We start from the raw sequence: 26,525 nt of genomic DNA, 5'->3' as shown, positions 1-26,525 counted from the left end.
ATTACCAATTTTCCTGCACCTGACCAATTTATATTTCAATTCATCTTCTGGAAGGCATATTTATGACCTAAAATATATCATTTCAAGAACACCAAATGCTTGTATTGAGGAAGAAGTTTCGGATTCCTTTATTCTCTTTTTTTTTTTTTTTGCATACCACAAAAATTGTTTTGCTCCACGAAAAATTTTTGTTATAAAATCTCATTACCCTAAGAACAAAAATAGAAGAAAAGGTTGATTTCAGTTCACGATCGATTTCATTTCGTTGCGACCCGCGACTTGTTACGAAATCACTCAAGTGGCCAGGAACGAATTAATTTCGTGGCATACGCTTCCTAAAAGGTTAAGCACCAATCTATTGATATGTGCATAAGCCGTACGAATATACGATTATTGTGTTATCGGAAATAAAATACAGGTTGTTAAAGCAGGAACCATCGAACGAAGAGAGAAACCGACGGAATCGTTTTCATCAAAACGAAATAAATAAGAGAGAAATGGGAGGGGCAAAAAGGAGGAGAGAAACGTGTTCATCAGGAGAATGGTCGGTAGCGGCATCCAATCCACGTGGCGAGATCGGCCTTCTCTTGATGAAGGTGCGTGTGGGAGAGGCCAACACAACACCCACTGCCATCTCTCACATCCGGCGAACTGCGATTCGCGAGAAGTTTCCATCCTCTGCTGCTTCCCTGCACACTTTTATGATCTCTCTCTCTCTCTCTCCTGAGCGAGCAATCGCAATGATTATCTCTCGCTATTGTGCGTCGGGCATCTTCGGGAGCATCGTTTCGTAATTTCTCTCTAGAGATAAAGATCTCCGTCATCCGAAGAATCGTGTCAAAAAGATGCTGCACGACCACGCGTCGAAGAGAAACGGCTCGTTTGGAATTCCGGAGACAAATCTGTTTATTGAAATCATTACGTTGATTGGTTCGCGATTGTTTTGTTTTGTGCCACTTGGAGAAATGGCATCATCTTCGACTGTTTGACCGCGAAAAGTTACGACGATGCATTTAAAAACGCGTGAGACCGAAATGTTTTCGTCGCTGTTGAAGCCGACGAGTACGTAGAGATTGTTATATTTATCGAACGATGGCCAGCGATAAGGGCAAAGATGAGGAAGTGACATTAAAATTTTCTAGTCGAAATTCACCTAGTCCTCTCAATCGAGACTCGAACGAGGTTTCGCCACTGCCGGAAGACTTGAAACCGCGACTTTCTGCGTTCACTCCGGTGTCGACGGGAAGCCATCACGCTCCTCATCCTCCACCTCCGTCAATTAGTGGAGGTCTGCCACCTTCCCTGATGGGACTGACCGACTACCTCAATGCCCGAATGCTTCCGTTCGCTAAGTTCGCTGACCTCGCGGCCAAGGAATCCAACTCGGCAGACGTATCCAGTATCATTGGCAGATCTCCGACCACAAGTTCTAACTCTGATCAAACGCCGGCGGATGGTTTCCCGCCTATGCTGAGACCCATGTTCGCACATGGGGCCTTGTTTCCGGGGGCCGATCCGACCCTCCTGTACAGAGGACTGGGAGAATTCCCTTTGGCCCCGACCGGACTCCCTGCTTTCTGTAAGTACTCATACTCTTGAAAAATTTCTCTCTCTCTCTCTATACATCTATATTCGCGAGTAGGTCATTCATGATTATTCATTTGAAGATATCCGAGGAGTAAAACTCCGAATTGGATTTGACTAATTTTAAAAATTGAAAAAAGCAATTATTGATAAATTTCTAATGAAACAAGATATAATTTTGTATCAATTTCAATAGCGATAATATCTGAAATTCACAGGTGTATGAAATAACAACATCAATGTTAGTTAAAATTCAAAAATGTAGAAACAAAATTACAGCAAACTCTCTGTAACCCGACCGTGAGCTAGTCAAGCCCATCTCGGTGTTTTCGGGCTAGCCTTCTGTGTGTGCGGAAAAGAAAAACGTTACGGCGTGTACAGTGTACGAACCCGAGTTTGATATGAGGGGCCGCTGTGCAAAGAAAAAAAAATCGGCCCTTCCCCTGTGACTAAGGTGAATGGTTATATGTTGTTTAAATTTTGGCGGCCCTAAAAACATGGAGCCGTGGGCAAATGTCTCATTTCCCCAAGCGGAAATCGGTGCCCGTGCACGATACTGTACGCAGAAGTTTACGTTATTAAAATGGATTTTTTTTTAACCGTCTTCCAGTAATCCAGCGATTTCGGAAATCGTCATCGTGGATCGTTGGCAGAGAATCCTCCCCCTCCATGCCCTGGATACAGTAGGCCTATTAAGCCATATTAAACTTTGCAAACGGCAATACAGTAGTCTTAGGAGTAGGTCTACAGCTGAGAAAAGACTTCGGGGAAAAGAGGAGGCCGCGAACACACTTGATAATTAATTTTAACTGAATGAGAAGTTATTCGATCTTTTTTAATTGATACTTCACGAGCAACATACTTATGATTTAAATAAAAATTACACCTTCATACTCGGGGTCACTACATCACATCAAGGAAAATGTGAGAAATGTTAGTCTTAAATGCGGAATATCACTAATTGCAGCCAAAAATGCAATTTACGACTAATTTTCTAATTATTGCTAAAGTTGCTGAGGGTGGGAAAACGAAGGGCTCCTGCTAATTGCAGTAAATAAAAACATTCATCAAGACTAGATGACCATATTTCGTTTACGGAAACCTGGGATCTCTTAAGAGGGTTGTCATGCACGCAAATTTTCTAAAAAACACATTTTTCAAAAAAAAAAATTTAATTTAATTTAAATTTAAATTTTCTATGAAATTTTCAACTTTCCTCCGTTTTTTAATTCGAATATCTCGGTGAATATTACACTTAGAAACGTAGATTTTTTTACCTCAGGAGAAACAGGGCAACAACTTTGTAATTGGATTCTTAACTTGTAACAAGGTTTCCGCATAAAAAAAGTAACGTTTTTATTTTAATAACTATACAACCCCTTCGAACATGAATAATATATCTGAGTACTACACGTTATTTGGATACTTTTCCTAATTGGAAGTACGCCTCTAGGATCAACAGTCCGCCAGTAAAATACCATACGCCCTGGTACCTCTGCACCCTGTATATGCTAACGTTTGCCATTAAAGTGCTTTTTCTCAAAACAGATTTTTGTCACAAAGAAAATTTTTTCCAACACCACTTGTGCAAATGTGTTGAGACTTTGTGTGTGTCTCAACACTAAGGTGTTACGTACTTTAACGAGAGGATTTCTTATTGGAAGTATTTAAAGAAATTTTATATGGCACAAAGTAGGGGTCAATTTCAGTGATTTTTTCATCTGCATGTTGTTGAAGTTGAAATTCGAGAAAAAAAAATAACCAACAATTAAAATCCTAAATTATCTCGTTAAATTGTGTAAAAATATTTATAGTATTTGAGGGGAAATAAATGAACTAAAGTGAATAGAAAATTTTTAAATGTGCCTCAAAGGAAGCACAGAGTTTTCTCACAGGGAAGCATGCGTGGCCAAGATCGAGCACCAACCCCCTTAAATGTGGCAAAATACGAGACATCGTCAATTTTATTACCAAAAACGTTGCCATACATTTCGAAAAATGACCAATTGCTGCTAAAATTGCTGAAAATTACCAATGGATGAGGAATGAAGGGCTACTGGTAATCGCAATGAGTTGAGATGGAGTGTACGGAAAAAACGTTGATTCTCTGATGAATATGTGAGATGAATGCTTATATTCGTTGTCATATATAATTATCACAATATAATTTTATAAGTGGTCAACATTTTTTTCATTCATAATTTTTAACTGGCATTACAAATTCAAATGCGCTTCGTTGAAAAAAAAGCAGAACGGCCGAAAACACAGGAATGTCCCGTAAAATGTGTGACATGTGGTCACACAACGTATGGTGTAAGTCAGTAGTTCATCGAGTTGTTTCAGACATTTTATTGGTCCTTGGATTCAGAAAGGGTGGGGGAACGCTGTCATAGTTCATCCATATCTTGCCCTCCCTCTATCATACTCTCCTCTTGGTGCGGCCCGCGACCATCATGTCATCCCTGATATAGAGTAAATGCGATTATAAAGAAAATATCATACTAATATGATAAACGAGAAAAAAAGCATTTATAGGTTAAATACATATTAATGAATGCGAAGTAATCCCTCATAAGGGAACGAACACATAGTGCACGCTGGTTTCCGATTCTGCGAGTCGGCGCCGTTACGGATAGGTAAAGAAACGCGAAGTTCAGGTTTTTAACCAATCAGCAACGGACCGACTTGCAGAATCGAAAATCAGCTGTCACTGTTCGTTCCCTAACCTGCTGGTCTGATATGTGCCGGATTAGTGAGAGTCGGCAGTAATTCCATAATGTGCATCATGTTAGTAGACATATTTTTCGTGATACAACGCTACTAAATACGGTGTAATAGAGGTTTGACGAAAAGACAGCATTTCATTCCCTCTTGAAAATATTCACAGATAATTTACGAAACGTAATCCTGTTACAAAACCCATTGTAAGACAGAACACGTTACCAAACCATACTGTCAACGCGTAAGCGAAAAAAAAATCAGTTAAGCACTGTGGATTGGAATTATCCACGATAGTGGAATTCTAATCATGTTGAGAAGGTTTATATCTGTATTTCCGCTCAGTTGTGGTCGATTCGATACTCTTCCGTGGGTAGAATTCCCAGTTTCCATGATGTTGAATTCAAATTTGCCTCGCAATGAATTATTCTGTAAAATGATAACGTAAGACGAAATCACAGAAAGGGGAGACGAATTGAACATTGATAAGATAAGTGGGTTTTCTTCAGAAGTGCTGGGGGGGGGGGAGGAAGCAGTGAAATAAAGAATAAAATAATTATTCAAACGTATAAATAATTCTTCTGATAAACCCGAAAACATAAACCGATGATAGGCTTTAATATGATTCAGTTCAAGCACTGGTAGCAAGACGGAGAGTAATGAAAATTTCTCATAAATATGTGACAGTTCTAGTCTGATTGGTAGGGCTGGTCCGATTAATTGATGATTAACCAGGTCGGTTAATCGGCCAATTGTTAATCACTGTCAAAAACTTTAGTTGAGTTAATGGATGTGATCAATTTGATTAAAATTTTTATTAAAAGTTTGTGAATTAACTTAAAAAACCGATAAGATGTCTTATAAATCATGTTCCGTACAGAACATTTTGGATAAGTGACCATATTTAAAAATATTTGAATCAATATTTTGATCAAATTAGATTCAACGAAAACTGATGATTTCAGTTTCAAATTGAGTTTGATGGGAGTTTTCACGAAGGCGACCAAAATTTATTATGAACGGTATTTTATTGTATTCTCGGAAGCGTCAGCTTATTGGAATATTATATTCCTGGAATCAATAAGATAATAAGATTCGAGAGAGAAGTTTCTAGAAAAACAAGCAACAGTATAATCGAAAGTTGTTTCGAAATCAGTGAATAATAACTAAAAATAACCGATTTAAAAAAAAAAAAAAGAAGACAAGATCCAAGTGAAGAAATTACAGGTTTTGGTAATTATGTTCAGCATATTAAATTGCTAAAAGCATTCAGTCTTAATTTCTAAAGGGAAATGAATATAATATATTTTTATAACATCTATTAATATTATATGGTCACAAGAACTATTCGATTAAAATTCGATTAATCGATTAAAAACTTTTTATTAACCAGTTAAAAATTTTAATCTATTCCCGCCTCTACTAATTAGGATAATTTTCGCTTCGATTAAGATTCTGTCAATGTGATAGCAAAAGATGTTCATCAGTGAGGTCTGGTGAGTTGGATTAGGTGTTCTCATTTTTTCAAATTTTTGGAAAAGAAAAAGTAATTTGGCATTTCAAGATGCATTTAATCTACTCTATGCAAATTTTTTGCTGCCGATATGATCAAAAAGAACCTTTCAGAAGATGAAAATGCAAATTATAACCGTATCCTTAATTTGGGCTTTCCAATTTGAGCATTCCGTGATCTGCTCTCTTAAATTTCTGGGGGTGTTCTAATTTTTTGAAAAGAACTTGTACATCCCCAAATATATCCAGCAGATTTCATTGCATCAATTTTGAGGATTAAAATCAAACTCAAAGCCGAATTTCGCAGGTTCTGATTTCTAAAACAAGCTTTTTCAAAATCACGCTATAATGATATCACGCGAAGCGAGGACTGCATTTTACTTTTTACGGATCTTGAAATCTTAAAACAATGGCGAATCAAAGCTGCAAGTGTCATGATGATAATTTACATTCGTATTGAGAGTTTTATACAAAATGATAAGGTTTTATTTGAACTAAGTATCATTGTAGTGTGTATGTGGAATAGAGGAAAAATTCGACGATGTACGAACGTTTTTAATTGGTATTGAGAGCCAACCTAACTTGCCTCGATTTGGTGTATCAAATGGCCTATGGTGAGAATGAAAGTATTGTATCAAGAGCTGGTGAAAGAGCGAATCACACACAGTTCTTTGCTTGAAAACTGTATCGTTATACAGAGTTTAGAGATTTTAACAAATCGCGCAAGGGGAGGGGGTCCTAAAATCTTAATTGAACTTGCCTGACAGGAGAGTAGTTCATTTTTCAGCTGCAGAAAGTTTTTTGTCAAGTGACTACCCTTTATTCTTATTTCAAAAAGAGAGGAGAAGAAGACTGCGATTGAAATAATGAAATAGTTCGTTCATTTCTCCCCTTGTTCTAATTCGGTAAAATGGCGTGTATTAGAGTATTTCTCTTCTGAATATCTCACCTTACACATTAACAACTTACATGCAGTATAAACCACAGTGTACAACATAACTAGAGCTTATTGAACTACCAGGCTGATTCATCCACCATCTTTGAGGAAAAAGCTTAACTTCAGTGTTATCGCTATAGCCAATCGCTGTTCCCCCTCCAATGATTTCCGACACATCCATGGAAAATTGTTTAATTCGTTTCAGATATGACCCAAAACTTAAAGATACGTTTTTTAAACCACCAAGGAGCGCTATAAAGACAAAAATTGACCGAAGGTGAAAGTTAACAGCTCCAAAATTGGATAGTACAGGAGAGATGTTTTCACTTTTTTTCATTTATATATACACCTTAGTTAGGCGTTAATACAGCGCTACTGCTTTTCAAGATGGGAGAAAATCATGAACGTCATAATGCCGGGCAGTGGCTTCCAACCTGTGGTATATGGTCCGAACTGGAGGCTGGTCCTAAGACTGTTTAGGGCAATTTTTCTCAAAGTGTGCGTCGTGGCTCCTAGGATCATCACCAACCTTTATGAGGGCCTCGCAACGAGCTGGAAATATTGATGTGCGTGCTTATAAATATGGTTTTTTTAATGAATGCACATTATCTATTAAACCCCTCTGAGGAGCCGCAGAGGAACCATGAATAGGGCAAGAAAGCCGCGAATGATAAAAATTTGAGAACCACTGGTTTAGGGGCACGCGAAAAATAATTGGTGAAAGCAGAAAAACCAGTAAAGTACTGTAAAACGCGAAAAACGTTAGTTATTTCACAACATACAAAGAGGAATGCGATTGAAACATGGCGGATTGAATACCACTGAAAAGGCAGGTTCGGAACCCGGGCTGCAAGACAACTTAGCAAAGCACTAGCTCAAAATTAAATCACTTCACAGATACACCATCGTATTTAGTTCGAGTTATTATTGAATACACACACAGACACAGGATATCTCTAAGATCAGGGTTTGTGTCTGCCGTAATGTACACATTTCTAGAACTTTTGAAACGACTTTTGAATGTTAACTCTACATGTTACTTTATGGAAGTTGTTCTCATAAATTTTTTTTGTATGTGTTTCAATAGGAGATACACATTTGCGTTACTGATCCTTAACAAAATAAGTGATCCTTCCAGCTTATAAACCGAAAAATAAAATTTGCACATTTATGTCTCTGGTATAAAAGGGACTATATATATGCTGAATGTGCTTGTGATATCATGGAATTTCTTGGAATAACTTCGACCTTGTCATGTTTTTTTTTATTTATTTATTTTATTATATACAAAACCTGTGCAAGGCCAGTAGGCTCTAACTCCACAGGTGCACAATTCAAACAATCAATAAAATTGGAAAGAGACGGCAGGGAACATCAGTAAAAGCAATAACATAATCATACACACGAACATATGCAAAGAGAAGAATGCATAAAAGATGACGCTAATAAATGGACAAAAAAAAATCCCCGAACACAAAACAACAATAAAATAAACATGTTTACACAATAAAATTCAATAAATCCGGAAAAAAAATAATATATATATTTAAAAAAAATCATCGCATGTAATTCCAAATTAAAATAATCAATAGAACTGATGAAAAAAGAAAGTTATATAAATAAAATAAGCAATAAAATAAGCATATATGCACCAATAAAACCCGACACGAACTAAAATGCATAGCACGTTAAAAGTGTTGAAAGATCAGAAGCGTTGAGAGAGTGACAGAATCTGTGATATGTAGATGAACGTACGAGATCCGGTGGTAATCTGTTCCATACTCTTCCAACTCGGCATCGGAAGTTATAAAATTTGCATTGTTCCTGGCAGTTGGAATTTTTATTTGTAATGAATGTCTTCTCAGTGATGGTCTGGGACTAATTTCAAAAAATGGAGTTAATCGATAATTTTAGAAATCATCACTAGTTTTCGTTGAATCGGCTACGAATGTCGAAAAAATTTTCATGAAAATATTGATTCAAATATTTTTCAATATGGTCACTTATCTGAAAAGTCATTTATAAGAACATAATTTAAGACATTTGGTCGGTTTAGTCAAAAAAAAAAAAAATAAATAAAGTTTATAATTTAGCTTTCAATAAAAATTTTAATCGAATTTTGATCGAATTGATCGAGTCGATTAACTCAACTAAAATTTTTAACTGCAATTAACAATTGATCGATTAACCCCCGATTAATCAAACCAGTCCTAATAAAAATACATTGCATCGATTTAAGTCGATTAAACCGTATATTGATATTTTTCACCCGCTGTGACTGCTATATATGTATATATATACCGTATTTACCAGCATTACATATATATATATATATATATATATATATACACACACATTTGCCGTACCGTATAATATATATAGGACGATCTCTCTTTTTTTTAAATAACGTGATCAGCACGTATTTCCAAGAGATCATTGCGATCTGTCCAGGGACTTTGTTAGTGTTAGTAGACATGCATGCCCGACCCGGGATTCGAATCCAGATCTGTAGAGTCAGAAGCTAGCTCCCTAACCACTGGACTGCCAGGCGGCATATATAAGACGAAGTATGATTACGTGAATTCAATTTATTAGAGATAAAAATAAAGCATACAAACTAGAGATTTTCAACTCCTTATTTCATTTATTCACAGATAATAAATAGCATAAGATTTTTTAGGCACGAAGACGTAAATGCAAGGTAAAGAATTCTATAGGAGGATTTCTGAATAAATTCGAGGGGGGCGGGGGTGCTCAGAACGGTGTTACAAAATGCTGTTGGCGGTCGAGCACTCAGTGCACCACCGGATCTGACGCCACTGACGGGATCCTTGTGTCTGGCCCAGGACCCTGAATCAAACGGAGTCCAGAACATTGAAAACTTTCACATGTTCTAAAAAAAAAATATTCTAGAAATATTTCCCACAATGGTTTTCGATTATTTTACTTCCCGATTCTGACTATTTTTTTCATCGATACTGAATCCCGATCCCGATAATTTCCAACCACTCAAAATTATCGTTAGAGTTCTGGAGTTTTATTTCTTTAGTTTTTTAATTCCCATTTTTCATTGATTTTTGTTCCCACTCTTAGTGTAATTTTTTTGTTTAAATATTAAAATAGGAGGACGGCCTCTAGGATTCGGAAGTAGTGAAAATTGAATAAAAGCTTTGTCCTATACGCGAGCAAATACGTGTGTTATACTGAAAGTTCCTTATTTCTGTGGTGTTTGGTCAGAACATGATAACTCCAAAATCACATTTTTGCGATAAAACATAACATGACATAAGCATTTTCATTGTTATTTAAAAATTAAAAATGAAACATACGCGCAAATACAAATGAAAACATCATACATCAGCATGTTGTTTAGACGTACGCACGTAATTGTGCATTTATCTCACATCTAATTAGTTATAATTGGTAAGGGACTTACTTTCAGATCAAAAAGCCATTTTTTGGAGATATCAATGTTCTGACCAAACATCACAGATTTATGAAAGCTCTAAGAATATTCTGTAATAACATTAAATAAGAGTTTTTAATAACGTGATCGATTTTATTTTCCTAACGGGGATGCTTATTGTGAAATGTCGTCTCATAATATTTTGATCTCTATGACAAAAGATAAAAAATCAGTCCATTGAGTCCGTAAGATACAGTCGATCTCGCTTACAACGTTTTCCCGCTTAGTAAGCCATGAACATTGTTCATGGCAGTTTTTTGAAGGAAAAAAATTATAAGCGAGATTCAACGCAATTCAATTTATTATTTAATAATCGTTTTAATTAGTCATTTAATTATTAATAAGTCAGTAAGTCATCATATAAAGTGTAATACTGGTAAAAAAAATTTTTAATTATTATTTATTGTCTTACAAACGACTAAATTTAATTTATCGGGCCGTCGTCTCAAGATTTAGAACCATTTGCGGAAAGAATCGGGTATGCATATATTACTACTACTTAACCGTACATGCACGTCGCACACATTCCTCTTCGGAATTTCTAACGAATCGATACATGCCAGAATGTGTGTTCTGAGTGTAAGCTACAGAGTGATTCCATAATTCCCTTTGCCGTATTTTACTGGCGAACCGTTGATTCTAAAGGCATACTATAATAATAATAAAGGCATACTCCCAATTAAGAAAAGTACCTGAATAACGTGTAGAACTCAGATACGTAACTCTTGTTGCAAAATAGTTATTAAAATAAAAAAAATTACCTTTTTATATGGACACCCTGTCCTCAAAAACACAATTACAAAATTGTTGTCTTGTCTCTCCCTGTGTCTGTCTCAATGAAGGGATTTTAGCAGATGGTAGAGGAACACATGGACCATGCTGGAAGCTGTAAGTGTACGAGTTGTGTACCTAAAGTGAAGTTTGTTTCTGTGTAATGCTTGTTGGCAAAGAACGGCAAGAAAGAAAATATTTTCTCATATTTCCGAATTCAAATAACTCAGCGAATATTTCACTTGGAAACGCGGTATTTTCTTTGTTTTTTTCCTCAAACAGACAGGACAACAATTTTCTTATTGGGTTTTTGAGCACAGGGTGTCCGTATAAAAAGTTAATTTTTTTTTTAATTTTGATATCTTTTCATCCCATTGCAACATAGATGACGTATCCTAACTGGAAGTATGCTGCTTCTAGGATAAACGGTTCGCCAGTAAAATGCGGCAAGAGGAATCATAGAATCACGATGTATATACTGCAATGACTTTCCGAACGTGTACGGAAACAACTGCTCATTCATCATGACATATATCATATAATAAGACGCGATTATATTCTAAAAACTATTTTGAATCTCTACTCGTTCGTAGGCTCCGCTCGTAGGTTATTAAAATCATGGCAATGAAGCACTAAAGAGGAAATGTAGCGTGGATAAAATAAAAAGATAATTATTGTTTGGTGCAGAAAAGTCTCGGGTTTTACGTTTTCGAAGCGAAATTTCATACGTGCAAAACCGAAAAAGAAATTTTGCAGTCACAAACTGCAGTCTGGACAGGGAGAAACATTTTTTGAATGAAATTCACGAAGAAAAATAAGTTTAGGTTAGTTTTTTTTTTTTTTTCGGTCATTGTTCGCACACGACAAACAACAGTTTATCCACATGTTGAAGAGAGAGAGAGAGAGAGGAAGACATGGACCGAACACGCGAAAAATCTCCTCCCTCTCTGTCTCTCTCTCTCTCTCTGTGTGTAACAGTGATTGTGAGTGAAAGATGTTGCCTCTTCCAACGCTGGCAGCAAAAGCAGACAAGACACTCACAACGAAGGCATCCAATTAAAATAGCTAATCTCTCCAAGCCAGAGAGGGAGAGGAGGAGGAGGAAGAGCCCTATATAAGGACGTTGTTACTTCGTAACATTGATTTTTCTCCCAGCTTAACAAATGAAGCAAGAAGGTTAAGGCTGCAGCAGCCCTAATTGCTCTCTTAATTAACAACGTTTTAATTGTTGGCTAATAGCTAGTGATTTGTATCCTCCTCTTTCCTCTGAGTGGGCAGCACTATGTGTGTGTGGTAGAGCTTCCGTGCGTCATTAGCATTTTTGCGGGAGCCTCGAAGTTAGGAGGTTGCTCACTCTCTCTCTCTCTCCATCTCTCATCCACGAGATCTTTTCTCAGAGGAAAGAGACAGACAAAAGAGTTTATCTCACTTTGCCTAGCTCTCGTGTTTTGTGGTTTTGTTCTACGCCCGGAATAGGAGAAGGGAGAGAGAGAGAAAAGAGTCAGCAGAAGTCTTTTAAGGTTAGCCAGGAAATTAAATGCGAGAGCGGCGAGAAGAATCCATTAAATTTAATTATCCTTTTGTGCGAGCAATTTTCATTTGTTATGTTATTTAACGTCTTTTAAGACATCTCCTACAAGTGAGGTTGAATTAAATTTTTGTCAGACGATGGAAGAAGCAATGTGTGTGTGTTGGAAATGGTCTCTCTCTCTCTCTCTCTCTCGCACAAATCGTTTAATTTTCAAATCTAATTTTCGTGACTGGCTGCCACCACACAGAGAGAGAGAGAGAGAGCTACTGCATCTCTCTCTCTCTCTCTCGTAGGGGCAGTACAGCCACAGAAGCACCATTTTTTTTCAACTTCATTTCTCTTGTTCTTCGTTTGAGAATTTTTTTTTACAATTTTTACCTGCCGTGTAAAAAAAGAGCGCAGGGAGGGGCTAAATAAGAAAAAATCCTCTAGTCGGAGGATTTGAAGGGAGTAAAAAAGAAAAAATCCACGAAACACTCGGAAAAAGGGAGTTTAAGCAAGGGGGGAAAAAAGCCAAATTTCTAAAAGAAGAAATATATATATATATATATATATGTATATATGTATAATATGGAAGTGTATAAAGGCCCGAATGAATAGCTTCTTTCGTTTCAAACACGTTTTTTCATTACTTTGTACCATCCAGCAGTCGGCCAAACCGTTTAAAAGCGCAATATCATTAGGAAAGTTGAACTCATCTTCTTAAGCTAAAATAGGAATTTAGTTCCATCAGTGGGAGGGGAGAGAGAATTCTTATTATATTCTCTGTATGGGGGTGGGAGAAGAAGGCTTTCTCTTAATTCTTTTCCCCTTTTTTATCCTTTACTTGTTCTTTGTTGTGCTCTCTCGGACCGTTTCCGAATATGGCTATGGCGTGTGTGTATGTGCGCGTATGTGACTGAAGACCTATGAAATCGAAGGAATTATAAGAATATAAAGGAGATTGGAAAGTAATCGTTTCTTGCGGGCATTCGATGAATTTTTATTTTCCAATGTACATGCTCTTATTTAATTACGGAAACACTATTCACACGATTCGTTCAAGTTTTGAATGAAAAGGACGTCGGTACTCCCTGTATGTTCATCAGCAATTTCGATGGCGTATGAGAAAAGTATGACCGTATCAACCAGTAAAATACAAATGTATCTTCTAACATCAATCGGATAATAAGTAATTGACTTCTATTTGAGCACAGGCACGGTGACGAATCGCAAATGTTGATGAACCCAATTATAGAATGTAAATATAGTCAAACTCGGTTGTAACACCGTCGTCCTATAACGTCAGTTAAGGTAGCGATAATATTGACGTCACAGTTCACTTATGATAGATGAGGAGGGATACGCAAATTTCGTATTTACTAAATAAATGCGACATTTGTGAATGTTGTCGAATAAATGCGAAATTTTGACTTTTTTTACTACTTTTCCGCGATACTTACATCGATAATTAGCAATTTTCAAAGCAAAATTTGGTCACAGTTTTGCTCAGTATTTGCGCCTTGCACCCTATCATGTTCTATGAAACCAATATTCTCTTCTTTCGTCGTCTTTTCGCATGCGATTGTTTTGAAAAATATGTGCCAGGTTCAGGCTATCTTCTTTCAGTCATTAAAATGAAGTAATAAAATGCGAGTTCAGTTGACTTTCACTTCTGAGTTCTGTAAGAAAGTTATAGAACTAATCGACAATTTGGAACGATCGAACTATCCATTCGTACAAGTTTAGTGGAGTAAGTAAATATAGTATCGGAGTTATTTGAACGCCAAAGTAAAGACTTTTTTTGAAAAAAAGACAAATATTTTGTCAAATGAGATTGGTGAGTTGCACGCAATATTATGCTAAAGATAATTATTCAAATAAATTTTGACTGTACACGTGGCATCCAACGCAACGAATGTTCTAGCACACAGCTTTTTTAACCATCCGAAGCCGCAACAACATCTACATCATCTTTGAACACAGATTTTATAACTAGAAAAAAAAGCCTTCTTCCTAAAAATATTTTTTTCAAAAGACATGACACGGGAAGAGGAAAACGGTCATGTTAACAGACAGCTACTTCTAGTAGTAAACCAATAGACTTTTGGTTGCGCTATGCCGGCTTCAAATGTCACCAGTATAACCCAAAACATGCAACATAACTTCAGCGACATAAATATGTTAAGGCCACACACCATTTTTTTGATCATTCGTTCATTTGATCATTTTTGTCGCACCATAGTGATTTTCTGCACACGAGGGCTAATTAGACCGGGACCTACAATTTATTGCCGATTCTGAACGGCAGGCTTGTTTTTTTATATTCATCGAAAGGTTGGTGCGCTAACCCCTCGATGGGAGACTCCCTGCGGTAGCTATTTTTTCTGCGGTCTTGTCGCCGTATCTGTTGTATTCCTGTATCAGGAAAGTTTCTGACAAGGATGAATAGGGTATCGAACTCGAGACACCTCTAAACATCCTTTGGCACTTAAGGCGAGTATCTTATCGACCTGGACTACCGCGCCCACCATTTTCCTGCATATACCGATTGCAATTAAAATTATTCAGGGCTCTCAGAAGATGTACCAATTCGTTATAAATTCAACAAAGGAATGTTTACGAGTCGCATGTACGGTTAGGTAGTAGTATTACACTTCAAATATAAAGTGTTGGTACTCTTTGGAACTTTTCGAGGGAAATTTGAATTTAAAAAAAAAAAATGCCTTATTTCAAAAACCGCCGTAATTGTACTTGGGGGGGGGGGGGGGAATTGTCGTTTTAGCGAAAAAATTCAAATTTTTTTTTATTGGAAGTTTTTTATGCAAATAAATGCGAATTTTGGATTTCGAAATTTTTTCTCTATTTGTTACAAAATTTATGTATCTCTATAGATGAGTCAGCCTAGGGTTTCAAGGAGCCCTAGCTTCCGCTATTTTTTGACATAATGTCATTAAAATCGGGTGCCTGGCAATGTCACGCCTCTAAAATTGACAGCACTGTATATACATACTATATATCTAAAGTACAGATAAGAATTCCTGTGTTGCTGCCTATGGATAAGACTTGTTAAGGCAAATCCAACTAGAACGCCATTACCACGAATTACTGTTCAAGTTAGAATACCAGATTGACTGTACTCTACCATCTTGAAAACCGGCCATACTTGGATCTCTCAAAATTATACAGCGAGAGTTAAAAGTTGGTCACGCGGATACCTACAGCACGTAACATGGACGACGTGAAAAATTACCTGACGAGTTATTTGTTTCGGATTCGGACGCAGATGGCAGCACTTCCCGAATACATGACAAGCATTCTTCCGATACAAACTTCACGTTGAATACAGAACACACACACACACGGCACGGCGCATTTTGACAAGCACAAATTCGTTAGAAGTTCCTCAGAGGAATATTTACGAGAAATATGCGCGGTTTAGTACTAGGAGGTTGATGAGATCTCACTTATTGTACCAGAGGATGTTTGGAGTGGTCGCGAGCTCAGTATTAGTCCTTGATGAAAGAACATCCTATTTACGTGAATAAGTTTTCCTTAGTGCAGTGTTTCCCAAAGTGTGAGTTACCGCTGCTAGGGACGTCGCCAAACTTTGTCAGGGGCATCGCGATTAACTGAGGACATTGATTTTAGTGTCTTGAAGTGGTTCTTTAAAGAATGGACAACACTTAATAAACTTTTTAGGAAGCCGCAGATAAACGATGACTTGGGCAAGGAAGTCGCGGGTGAAAGGATTTTTTTTTTTTTAACCGAGCACAACTATTGCCATAGGCAATTTACTACCTAGTGAGTTGTGCCGGAAGTGTAAGTGCGTGTACCTAACAGTCTGAGTGCGTATCTAGTGTTGTGTATGATTTTTCAGTGCTGCCATCTATATCTCAGAAGTGAAGTGAGTGATGTGTAGTGACTGAATATTTGTACTGTTTGTAGGACTGTTGCTCTCTGTGGCGAGACTTTTTTAACGGGGAGATCGGCTCGCATTTGCGCCTTGAAGTTGGGAACCACAGAAAACCAACTTCAGCCGACCACCACTGTGGTGACGGTGGGACTCGAACCCGGGTCCCCGCGATGAGTTCCTTGATTCCCGTTGCTGTCAATGGACAATGTCGCCTGTCTTGTATATATTATATATATATGAGTGTTTATATGCTTGTATATATATGTTTATGTATCTTATATATGTGTGTCTATAGTTATTTGTGGGCCCCCTTCGTGGCCTGCTGGTGACGTGCGTATGCACCTGCCCATGTAACCTCAACTTTTTGTCTTCTTATCCGCTGGTGGTCTTTGGGTGCTTAGTGCTCCGGATATTGCATCGCTCTTCCACCATGGCCCAAACCCTCTGGGTGACCAGCTTATATCCCCTATGGGGACAGAGCGGGGGCCATGGTCGGTTTCGGGTCCCCGCGATGCGAGTCCGTCATTATGACCACTCGACCACCACAGCGGCGGGTGAAAAGATTGTGAACCACTGCTTTGGTGGGATGAGTGGATATCTCATCCATCCTGTACCGTAATTAAAATATCAAAATGGTGCAGATATAAATTAGCGGTATATTCCGTAGAGGGATGTAAATACTGTATGTACATCTTCAAGTTTGAGTGCCAGGCTGACCGTAACGAACAAAACCGGATACCAATACCCCCTAAACCCCCTCCCCCGAACGGGGAAGGGCGAATCACTGAAAATATGCATAGTGAACTAGCGATAGGGGGGGGGGGATAAATGACCACCTCCGCACCGAATGTGCCCTTCCCACCTATGCCAATAATAAAATTTTTTCACTGAATGTTTTCCCCCCCCCCCCCCGTATTCGCCTATGGTAACGAGTTGACGTCCTTCCTTAACGATCGTGTTGATGACCCAAACTTGTTTTCCAAAGTTAGAAATGATGGTTCGAGATAGAAAAATCTCTCCTACTCCCCCCCCCCCCATTTATTTGTTATCTGATGAGATATTTCAGTACAACCTTCAAAATCTATGACCACGCAGAAGTGTCACGAGAAAATATAGAAATATCCTACCCCAGAGGTTCTTAAACTTTTCCACCCGCGGCGCCCCCTTTCCCCTCTATTCAATGCGAATCCGCGAGATCCGCCGCCTCCCCGGGGATGTTATATTAAAGAATATATTATAAGATTGGAGGGGCGCACCATGGCACCGCCACGCACAGTTTGAGAACCGCTGCCTTAGCCTATTATTCTGATGTCACTTTCCTTTTCTGAACCGAACACTGCGTAGGTACTATCGCTGTTGGGCAATTTAATCCCTTCTTGAAATTCGACTTTTTTGAAGGGTAAACCGTGGCGAATTACACTACCCACCAAGCCCGCAGCGAGAGGGGAGACTAAGGGTTCTGGTCAAGAAAATGGCTGATTTTTATGGAATGACATGGTTAAGTCGGTAATTTTGTTCATACTTCTGTGCATTTTCGGGGGAATAAAACGTATATTTACGAAAATATAAATGTTTCCTATAAAAGTTCCAATTTTCATCGCGTGTTTTTTGCTTACAATATGCGGAGTTTTCAACCAATTTTTACGAAATTTACAGAAAAAGTGACGCTATACATGTATAGCGTATACATATGACGCCATACAGTATAGAAATTTAAAATGTGACAAATTTCAGAGTGATTCATTCAGTATTTTTCTAGAAATTTTCTAGAAAATGTGGACACAGACATTTGGCTACATTTTGTAGATGCAGTTATGCTCTGATGTCATTGCCAGAAATAATACGAGAAAAATTGAAACTTAAACGATATGGTATCGCACAATCTGACTTAATTTCCTCGGTATAAAGCAAATATGCTCAAGAATGTGAAAGGACCGGCGAGTCTTTCTTTCTCGAGTCTCATTTTGTAGAGCGGGAATTTCTTCAGTTGCAAGAAATAAGAGGAGCAAGAAAGTCTTTTAGAAACTTGACGCCAATCCAATTTTACGCACTTAATTTTTAGCCAAATACTTTCTTTCTTTTAAACAGAGCACAACTCAGGTTTATCTCACGACGGGCAATTTACTACCTAGTGAGTTGTGCCAAAAGTGTAAGTACCTGAGTGCGTATCTAGCGTTGTGTCTGATTTTTCAGTGCTGCCGAAGTGAAGTGTAATGATTGAATATTTGTACCGTTTTTACGCCTCTCGCTCTCTGTAGCGCGATTTTTCAACGCAGCCATCAGCTCGCATTCACACCTCGAAGTTGAGAACCACAGAAAACGAACTTCAGCCTATCAGCACTGTGGCGTCAGTGGGGTTTGAACCCGGGACGAGAGTCCGTCACCATGACCACTCGACCGCCACACAGCGGATAGCCAAATACTTGCTTCCTTTCAAAAACGAGCGAAATTCTGAAAGATGGGGGGAAAAAACCATTAAAATATTAAACTGTAATTACCGCACTTCATTTTGGTGTAAAAAAAGCTAAAACACTCCGCTTTTTCGATTTTACGCAAAAACATAAGATTATCATTATTTTTTGCGATTTTGCGTAGCACCATAAACGAACTCGGTTGTAGAAATACGCTTTATTCAAAAAAGGTTCCCGGATGTGTCTTGAAACTTAAAGAGAGAGAGAGAGAAAAAAAGGATGTTTCAAGCGAATAACAGCAATTATAATAATAATAACAGCATAAATTGCTTGTTAGCATGTGAGAGTAGCTCGGAAATCTGAACGTCTGGCGTTAGTTGAGAGTGCATCCCTCTCTCTCTCTCTCTCTCTTCGAAGGTTTTTCTCGGCTTACGTTCAACGGAAATTATTAACCGTTCGCTTGTTTGCCAATTAAAGCAATTACCTTGATTATCATATTTTAATAGTAATTAAGGCATGAACACCGTATACTAATTACCGGCGAACGAGGAAGGTTTGGTAGGAACCTAAAAGTTGGGTTTTCCTCCAAAATTCTAAGGAGGTGTTATTCAAGATACGCTAATCACGCGTGAGGAGCTTTTACCCTTTCACATACTGAAGTATTCCACCCCCCCCCCCAAGCTCTTCTTTTCATTTAAAACTTAACTACAGAAATCTTCTCCGACGAGGCACGAAAGCAATGCCATAGCGTTGTTGCTGTTTTTTTATTTATCTGAAAATCACCATTTGGCTGTATTCGGATGCATCCGAGAGGTCGGTTTGGTTCGTTTATTCAAGTCTGATGAGCTGTAACGCTTTAATTACGTTCATGAGTTTCTAACGCGTCTATTAATCCAATCACTGGCTTCGAAAATAATAAAAATATATAAATGAAAATAAATAATTATATATAATGATATTTATTAAATATAAATAATTTATAATAATATAAATAAATAATGATGAAGAAATAATAATAGTTATTATTATAAGCTATCGAAATGTGTTGAAAATTTTTCTCGTGTCTATAGGAAAGATAATGACAAACGAGCCGCATAAAGTGAATAATCGAATAATATGTGTCTATTAACGTCAGCATATGCAGCCTATCCCGGTTATAACGATTTTCCCGCTTAGTACGATTTGTTTTCGTGTGGTCGCAACTCTAACTACATATCATTAAAATTTCCCGTTTAAAGCGTTTCCCGCTTACAACGATTTTTCATGGCGGTTTATTTGAAACACGTTGCACAAGTGTTATCCACTGTACTCTTGAAGCGTTCGGCAAAATAACGGTCTACGTTACATTTTTTGCGAGAAATCGGTTTTTTGACTGAATAACGTTCCATATCGGTTCAATTTAGTTCTTGCAGAACCCCACGTACGCAAATGCGAACCCATCTCCCCGTTCAAAAGTCTCGCCACAGATAGCAACAGGCCTACAAATACACTCCCCTTATAGTTAGAAAATCTGATATAAGATTACACATAACAAGCATTACATAGAAACAAACTTCACGTTAAGTTTACAACACGTACATTCCCACGTGTACCAACAAGTTCCGCAGAGGAATGTGGACGAGGTGCATGAGTGGTTTAGTAGTAGTAGAAACCCACATGCTGTTTGTATATCAGCCGTTCTCAACCTTGCAGTCCGTGGGAAGAGCACACGGAGCACCGGTCGAGAACCGCTACTGTATATCGTTGCTATGCCCTTTTAAAACAGAGTAATCATGAGCTCTGTAATTAAAACAATGGTTTATGTTGCCATTGCGTCTCAGTAACCTTCCCAGACGGAATAACGGTCTATGTTACTTTCAGGAGAAGAAAAATCTTTTTCAGCGTTAAAGGCGCGTTCACAAGTTTTTCAAAAAAAGTTGTTCACGCGTTAAATGAATTCAGTATAACTGCTCATCGAATAATTTTTACACGAGGCAAACTGACGCACATGCGCATGTCTACTTAACTGCCGGAAAAATATAATCCGGTTTATTTACTTTCCAACTGAATCACTTGACAACTTAACGGCGTGTAAACGGCGCTTAGCGTCTGCATACATTTTAAAGTACTTGACAACTTCAAATTTATTTAACTACTGAATCCCTTAACGCGAGTAAACAGGCCTTCAGTTTCATTGTGTCTCCACTGAAGATTGAAAAAGTGACATTGTGTGTGACCATTTTTGCCCGAAGGCTTTATATGGTAATACAGGGTGGAGACGAGAGAGAAGTCCTGGACACTTCTTAAAGTTCAATAAGAAATCAACCAATCGGTTTGCACTAAAATGCTTATCATGTACCAGAATTTTTTTCTTTGATAAATTAAAAAAAAAATTCGATTTCACTCACAGGTGGAGCTGCAAAATGAAAAACTCGACATAACACATAAAATGTAATACAAACAGTGTTTATGGCAATTTGAATTACATAAAACTTCCATTAATTCTCGAAATCATTTCTTTCAAGAATAATGAAGACCAGAAAAGGTTGACGCAGTAAGTATAAATAAAAGCAGTTTTTTAGCAATAATTAGCAAATTTTATACTACATTGCTTTTTTTAGCTATAATTAGCTCCATGTTTAATCATCGTAGGCACACCGCATTTTCCTTCACGAGATACGGTTACCCAAAGTATAGTCTAATTTGCATTCGAACCCCGCAGAATATTACTAATATCCATTACAGTAATCGAATAATTTTTCATTCGGTTGGAATAAAAATCATCAAGTCTGCCTGCCATAGCTTGGGAAACGCTGTCCAATTCTGCACCGACTTCCATAAGTTAAGCCCGCGGCGGCTTTTTAACAACTACATCACTTTATATCGTTTTTCTCTGGACTGGACAGTTAATGCAACACACAAACACGTGGTACTCGGGCATACAGTCCCTTCACGTGGAACCACAGTACTGGCAGAATATTTTCTTACCAAGTGATGCAACCGTCGATGTAACAGTTGTGGCTGTCGCTCTTCGATTCCGCTTATACAGTGGCATCGGAGCCGGTACTTTGTATCATGCGTCATAACGTTAACAGAATCAGTTCAGAAATGAAAATTTCCTACATAAAACTCGAGTTGAGAGCAGCTACACCTCTAAAACACTTCAACGCCCCTGCTACTATACCAATATTCCGATTATTGGAACAATTTCAAGCAAGTCAAACAGTTGCCTATTGACCTGTGGCCCAGTCAACTAAGGATTACCACCCCCTTCTGATTCTCGGTATATTGCTATAGTAGCCGAGTGGAATCGACGAGCGACCTCCACAACTGTTACATCCGTGGGCGCGCAGTCCCTTCACGTGGAGCCTTCGGCGCACAGTACTTGGTTGACTGCACCGAGACTCCCCGTGAAGAGGCTGTCCTCCCGAAGACCACGTGTTTGTGTTCCACTGGCCGTCTTATCCAGAGGGATAAGATTAAAGTGGTGTTATCATATCCGTCGAGTGCTTGGAAGCCAGTGTATCAAAATCAGTTATTTTATCGCGTTCCATAGTGTATTTCTAACCGATTTATGTGCTTACGGTGTCTCTGGATATCAATTTAAGATATTTAACGTATGAATATTTCTCGAAATCGAATCAAACTACTCTGAAATTCAGTATCCCGTAACTGAAGAAACACTTGTGGCCGGCGAATTCTTCAGGACGTCTTTGGTCTTTCATCAGACTATGAAGATTTCAAAGTCGGGAGAATTCCATGTTTAATCCTGGGTTCATTTCATCCGGAATTGAAAGAATCGAAGTTATTTTGTCACAACCGTCTCCTCCTCCATCGATCTCTTTGAGATAAAAACAAGATCATCAGAAAAGAAACGATACAAGAGGAGGAAGGTTTTTAAAAGTGGGCCGCAATTTTTATATCCATTCCCCCCCCCCCCCACCCATCAAAATGTCTTTTGATTACTTCGAAGGAAAACGAGAGACTGCGAGAGGTAGGAGGACGGACATCGAATATATTATCCGCATATTTATAGATATAAAAAGATGGTTCGGGAATTACTCCGAGAAGAGAGAGAGAAATTCGCGATCTGATTACCCTAAGTGCTTCTATTGTAATGGAATAAATTTGAATATGCTGATAAACGAAATGTTTTAGTTGATTTCATCGATTCATTCTCCTCAAATGCACCATTAAAGTTAAATAGAGCGGCTCTTCTCGAATAAATAAGATATTAAACGCTTCGCTGTTTCCTCGAAATTTATACTTTTGACGGAGCTTATGAATAAATTAAGCGCACCCTGGGTAGTGTGCCTACGCCCCAGGGAGTGGGTAGGAGGAAACGGGATGAAAAAAATACACTCAATTTTTAAGTCACATTTATTCATGCAATTTCTAGAGGGTAATCGTTTTCGCCGGTAATGTTATGCCAAAAAGAGTATAAGTTGTATAGGTAAAGTAACGCAATTTAATGTCTTTTAGCATTTAAATTACAAATGTTAGCATTGAAATTAAAATGCCTGATCGCCGAGGATATTGGAGGAGCCCTTCCCTCCCTCTCACCCGCCCCAAAATTGAACGAGCGATTCTAACATTAATCTTTCTCTTATATGAGAGGAAAAAATGAAAATTTCTCCTCTTCCTCCACCGCACGTTGGAAAAATAGAAGACTTTTTTTTTCTCATCGTTTTTTTACTGCTTCTCTTGCAATTTTAACTCCGCGAATTAGAATTTCAGATGTTAATACTGTTTTTACAATGAATGGATGAAAGGTAAATTCCGTGTTGCGGGAAGATCTCTTCACGGAATAGGAAACAACAACAACCTCCTTCGATTCTGCATCGCTTTCAAACACTGTAGAGTTTCGAGCTGTGATTATTATGAACGGCAATTATATATTTCATTGATCGACCATCGTGCCGTCATAGGACGATACATTTTTTCGACATCCGACAGTTCCATCACCCAGACAAAATGTCCATACTCAGACAGATAAAAGCACGCGAATGTCTACGGACCAACGGTATTGCACCTTTAGTAGAGTGCGAGCCTCCTCGTTGATTTGAAAACACCTCACGGGATTTTTCCTGTTCCTAATATTGAAAGTTCAGCTTGATGGAAAAAATTATTCATCAAATGAAGAGGGGAATTGCAGCTGCAAATGACTTTTTTGAAGAGAAAATTGGAATTTTCTAACTGGATAAAGAAATTTGAGCCTCACTGAAAAGAGTGTGTAGAGCTTGAAGGAATATATACGGTACAAGGTGCATTGGTAACAGGGCGTGGGGCATTTTACTGGCGAACCGTTGATCCTGGAGGCCTACTTAAATTTAGAAAAGTAACCAAATAACGTGTAGTATTCAGACAAGTTTTTCGTGTTGGAAGGGGATATATAGTTATTGAAATAAAAATGTTAACACCCTGCCACGAACCCAATTACAAAGTTGCCCTGTCTCTCCCGAGGCCAAAAAAAAATTTCACGTTTTTAAGAGCAATATTCGCAGAAATCGGAATTCAAAAACGGAAGGAAAGCCTCACGGGACTGGTAAGTTTAATAAATTTATCACTTTTACCACCGAACATGCATAATACCCCAACCATCGTTAATAAATTTAATAAATACTAAAAAACTTGTCAGTTTTACGGAGATTATGTGTAATACCCTTGTACAGTGTTTCTCAAAGTGTGAGTCGCGTCTCCTAGGAGCATCGCCAACGTATGTCAGAGGCGTCACGGCGAGCTGGAGATAGTAATTTGTATGTCTGTTAGTGCTTTTATATAAGTGGTTCTTTTATACGGGAAAATATCTGCAAAACTATTCTGGGTACTCACTGATGAATCGTGAATTGGGCAGGGGAGCCGCGGGTGACAAAAATTTGAGTACCGCTGCCCTAGTGAATTGGTGAATTTGATAAATATGAAAAAAATTCCAAATGAGTCTAATATGTGTGATGAATATAGTCAGAACGCGATATAATGATAAAAAGTTTTACGATCCTACCCCGATATAATGTATACAATATATGTGCGAATTATCATGTATACAGTGAAACCTCGTTTATACGACCTCCAAGAGAAGAGGCCGAGTCAAAACATCGTATAAATGTGTAAGTCGAATAACTGAGACTTTTTATAAAAAAATTACTCCTTTTTTCCCCCCTCTCCCACACATATACAAAATATGATAAAATTCAATGTGTTTAGTCTCTAATTATGTGATTAAAAAAAATCATTTCAATCATATTTGATGGGAAAAAAATTAAATCGCATTTCACATCACCTAAAACTAATAAATAAAATTTAGTAGAACAAATTTAGTAAAATTTAGTAGCGTCCTTTGGAACACGCCGTTAGTTAAAAAATTGGAAGAAAATTTCCTCGGCTTCGGAAAATCTCCCATATCTTAGACTCTCACTTATTTGACAAACAGATGATTTGCAACCAGCAGCTCTCAGCATAAGATGTTCGTAATGGACTTTCTTAGCCTTTCCTTTTTTGACAAAAACACAAGTACAAACTGGTACAATAAACAAAAAACACATATAAATGCATAACATTAGGAACATTCACTCCGTGACCCTAAGGGGTGTCCTTCCAGTAAGTCGGCAAAAAATAATCTATTGCATGTTGGCAACCGTCATTCATTTCTTCAAGGATTTTTTTTAATTTACATTCTTAATGAAATATAATCGTTCATCTTTTTTTATTTTTATCATTTTTTATTTTTTACATTTACATTCTATCTTATTAGTATGTGCAAAATGTGTGATCAAACTCCAAAAAGTCAATTCCTTGCAATATACACAATAACAAATAAGATCAATAATATTTAGAAAGAACAAAAAAAAAGAAAAAAAAAAATTGGGGAATAAGGGGTCATTCAAGTATTACGTCAGCATCTATGGGGCGGGGGGGGGGGTTCTGATTTACTGCCTTTTGATGACAACGGGGAGAGGGGGTTTGGATGATGCTTACGCCATCAACCACCCTTTATAAAAATATGAAATATTCTTAATCGGGCATCTTACTCGGTGCGCCAAAAACGAGAAAAACCTTTTTGTTTTTTTTTGTGGACACCCGAACTAACATTCTCCCTATTGATAAGTCCCCTACAGATCGAATTCAGTGATCTCAATGTTTCGCGAATCCAAGTGATCAGGAAATGTGTCGCGGGCCGCTTAAGTGCTCTGGAACTGCGCCACGCATCATTCAAGTGATCCATAATTATGCCGCGGATCACTTGAGTAATCTGAAAATGTGCCGCGGGTAACTTGAGCGACGTAGATCCGCACTGGGGTGGGAGGGGGTGCTTAAGTGCTCTAAAACTGTACCACGTGTCACTCAAGGGATCTATAAATGTGCCACGGATCACTTAAGTGTTCTTGAACTATGTCGCGGGTCACTTAAGTGATCTGTGAATGTGCCATGTTCTTACTTGAGTGATCTGAAAATGTTACACGGGCCGGTTAAATGCTCTGGAATTGTGCCATGGGTTATCTAAGCGATCTGTGAATGTGCCGCTTCATTTTTACAAAATTAGGTTTGAGAGGGGCAGGCCATCAGATGACCTAAATGTGATCCCGGGGTTAAGGGTTTACTATATGGCTTAGTAGGTGCGCAATGAATTTCTTAAGGAATTTTGAGTTCTTAGCCTTCAAATAGCATTGAAATTAACAGAAATTGATTATAATAACCTATAAAGGTATTTTCTTCCGAAAGTT

At 38.0% G+C, this 26,525-nt stretch overlaps 1 protein-coding gene across 1 annotated transcript in view; it reads left to right on the top strand.

Moving 5' to 3' along the window:
* Positions 1 to 634: 634 nt before the first annotated feature.
* Positions 635 to 26,525, top strand: part of LOC149081123 (uncharacterized) — a 42,872-nt gene continuing 16,981 nt past the window's right edge. Inside the window, exon 1 of the mRNA XM_089237312.1 lies at positions 635 to 1,579. Within this exon, the coding sequence (XP_089093438.1) occupies positions 1,093 to 1,579 (487 nt within the window). The 5' untranslated portion in view covers positions 635 to 1,092. The remainder of the gene's footprint in view (positions 1,580 to 26,525) is intronic.

The sequence above is a fragment of the Pholcus phalangioides genome, unplaced genomic scaffold, assembly GCF_987345545.1.
Source record: "Pholcus phalangioides strain wild (caught in Gottingen) unplaced genomic scaffold, Ppha-v1.0 ptg000010l_1, whole genome shotgun sequence".
Taxonomy (NCBI): domain Eukaryota; kingdom Metazoa; phylum Arthropoda; class Arachnida; order Araneae; family Pholcidae; genus Pholcus; species Pholcus phalangioides.
Note: the sequence above shows the minus strand (reverse complement) of the source record. Positions and strands in the feature narration are given on the sequence as shown.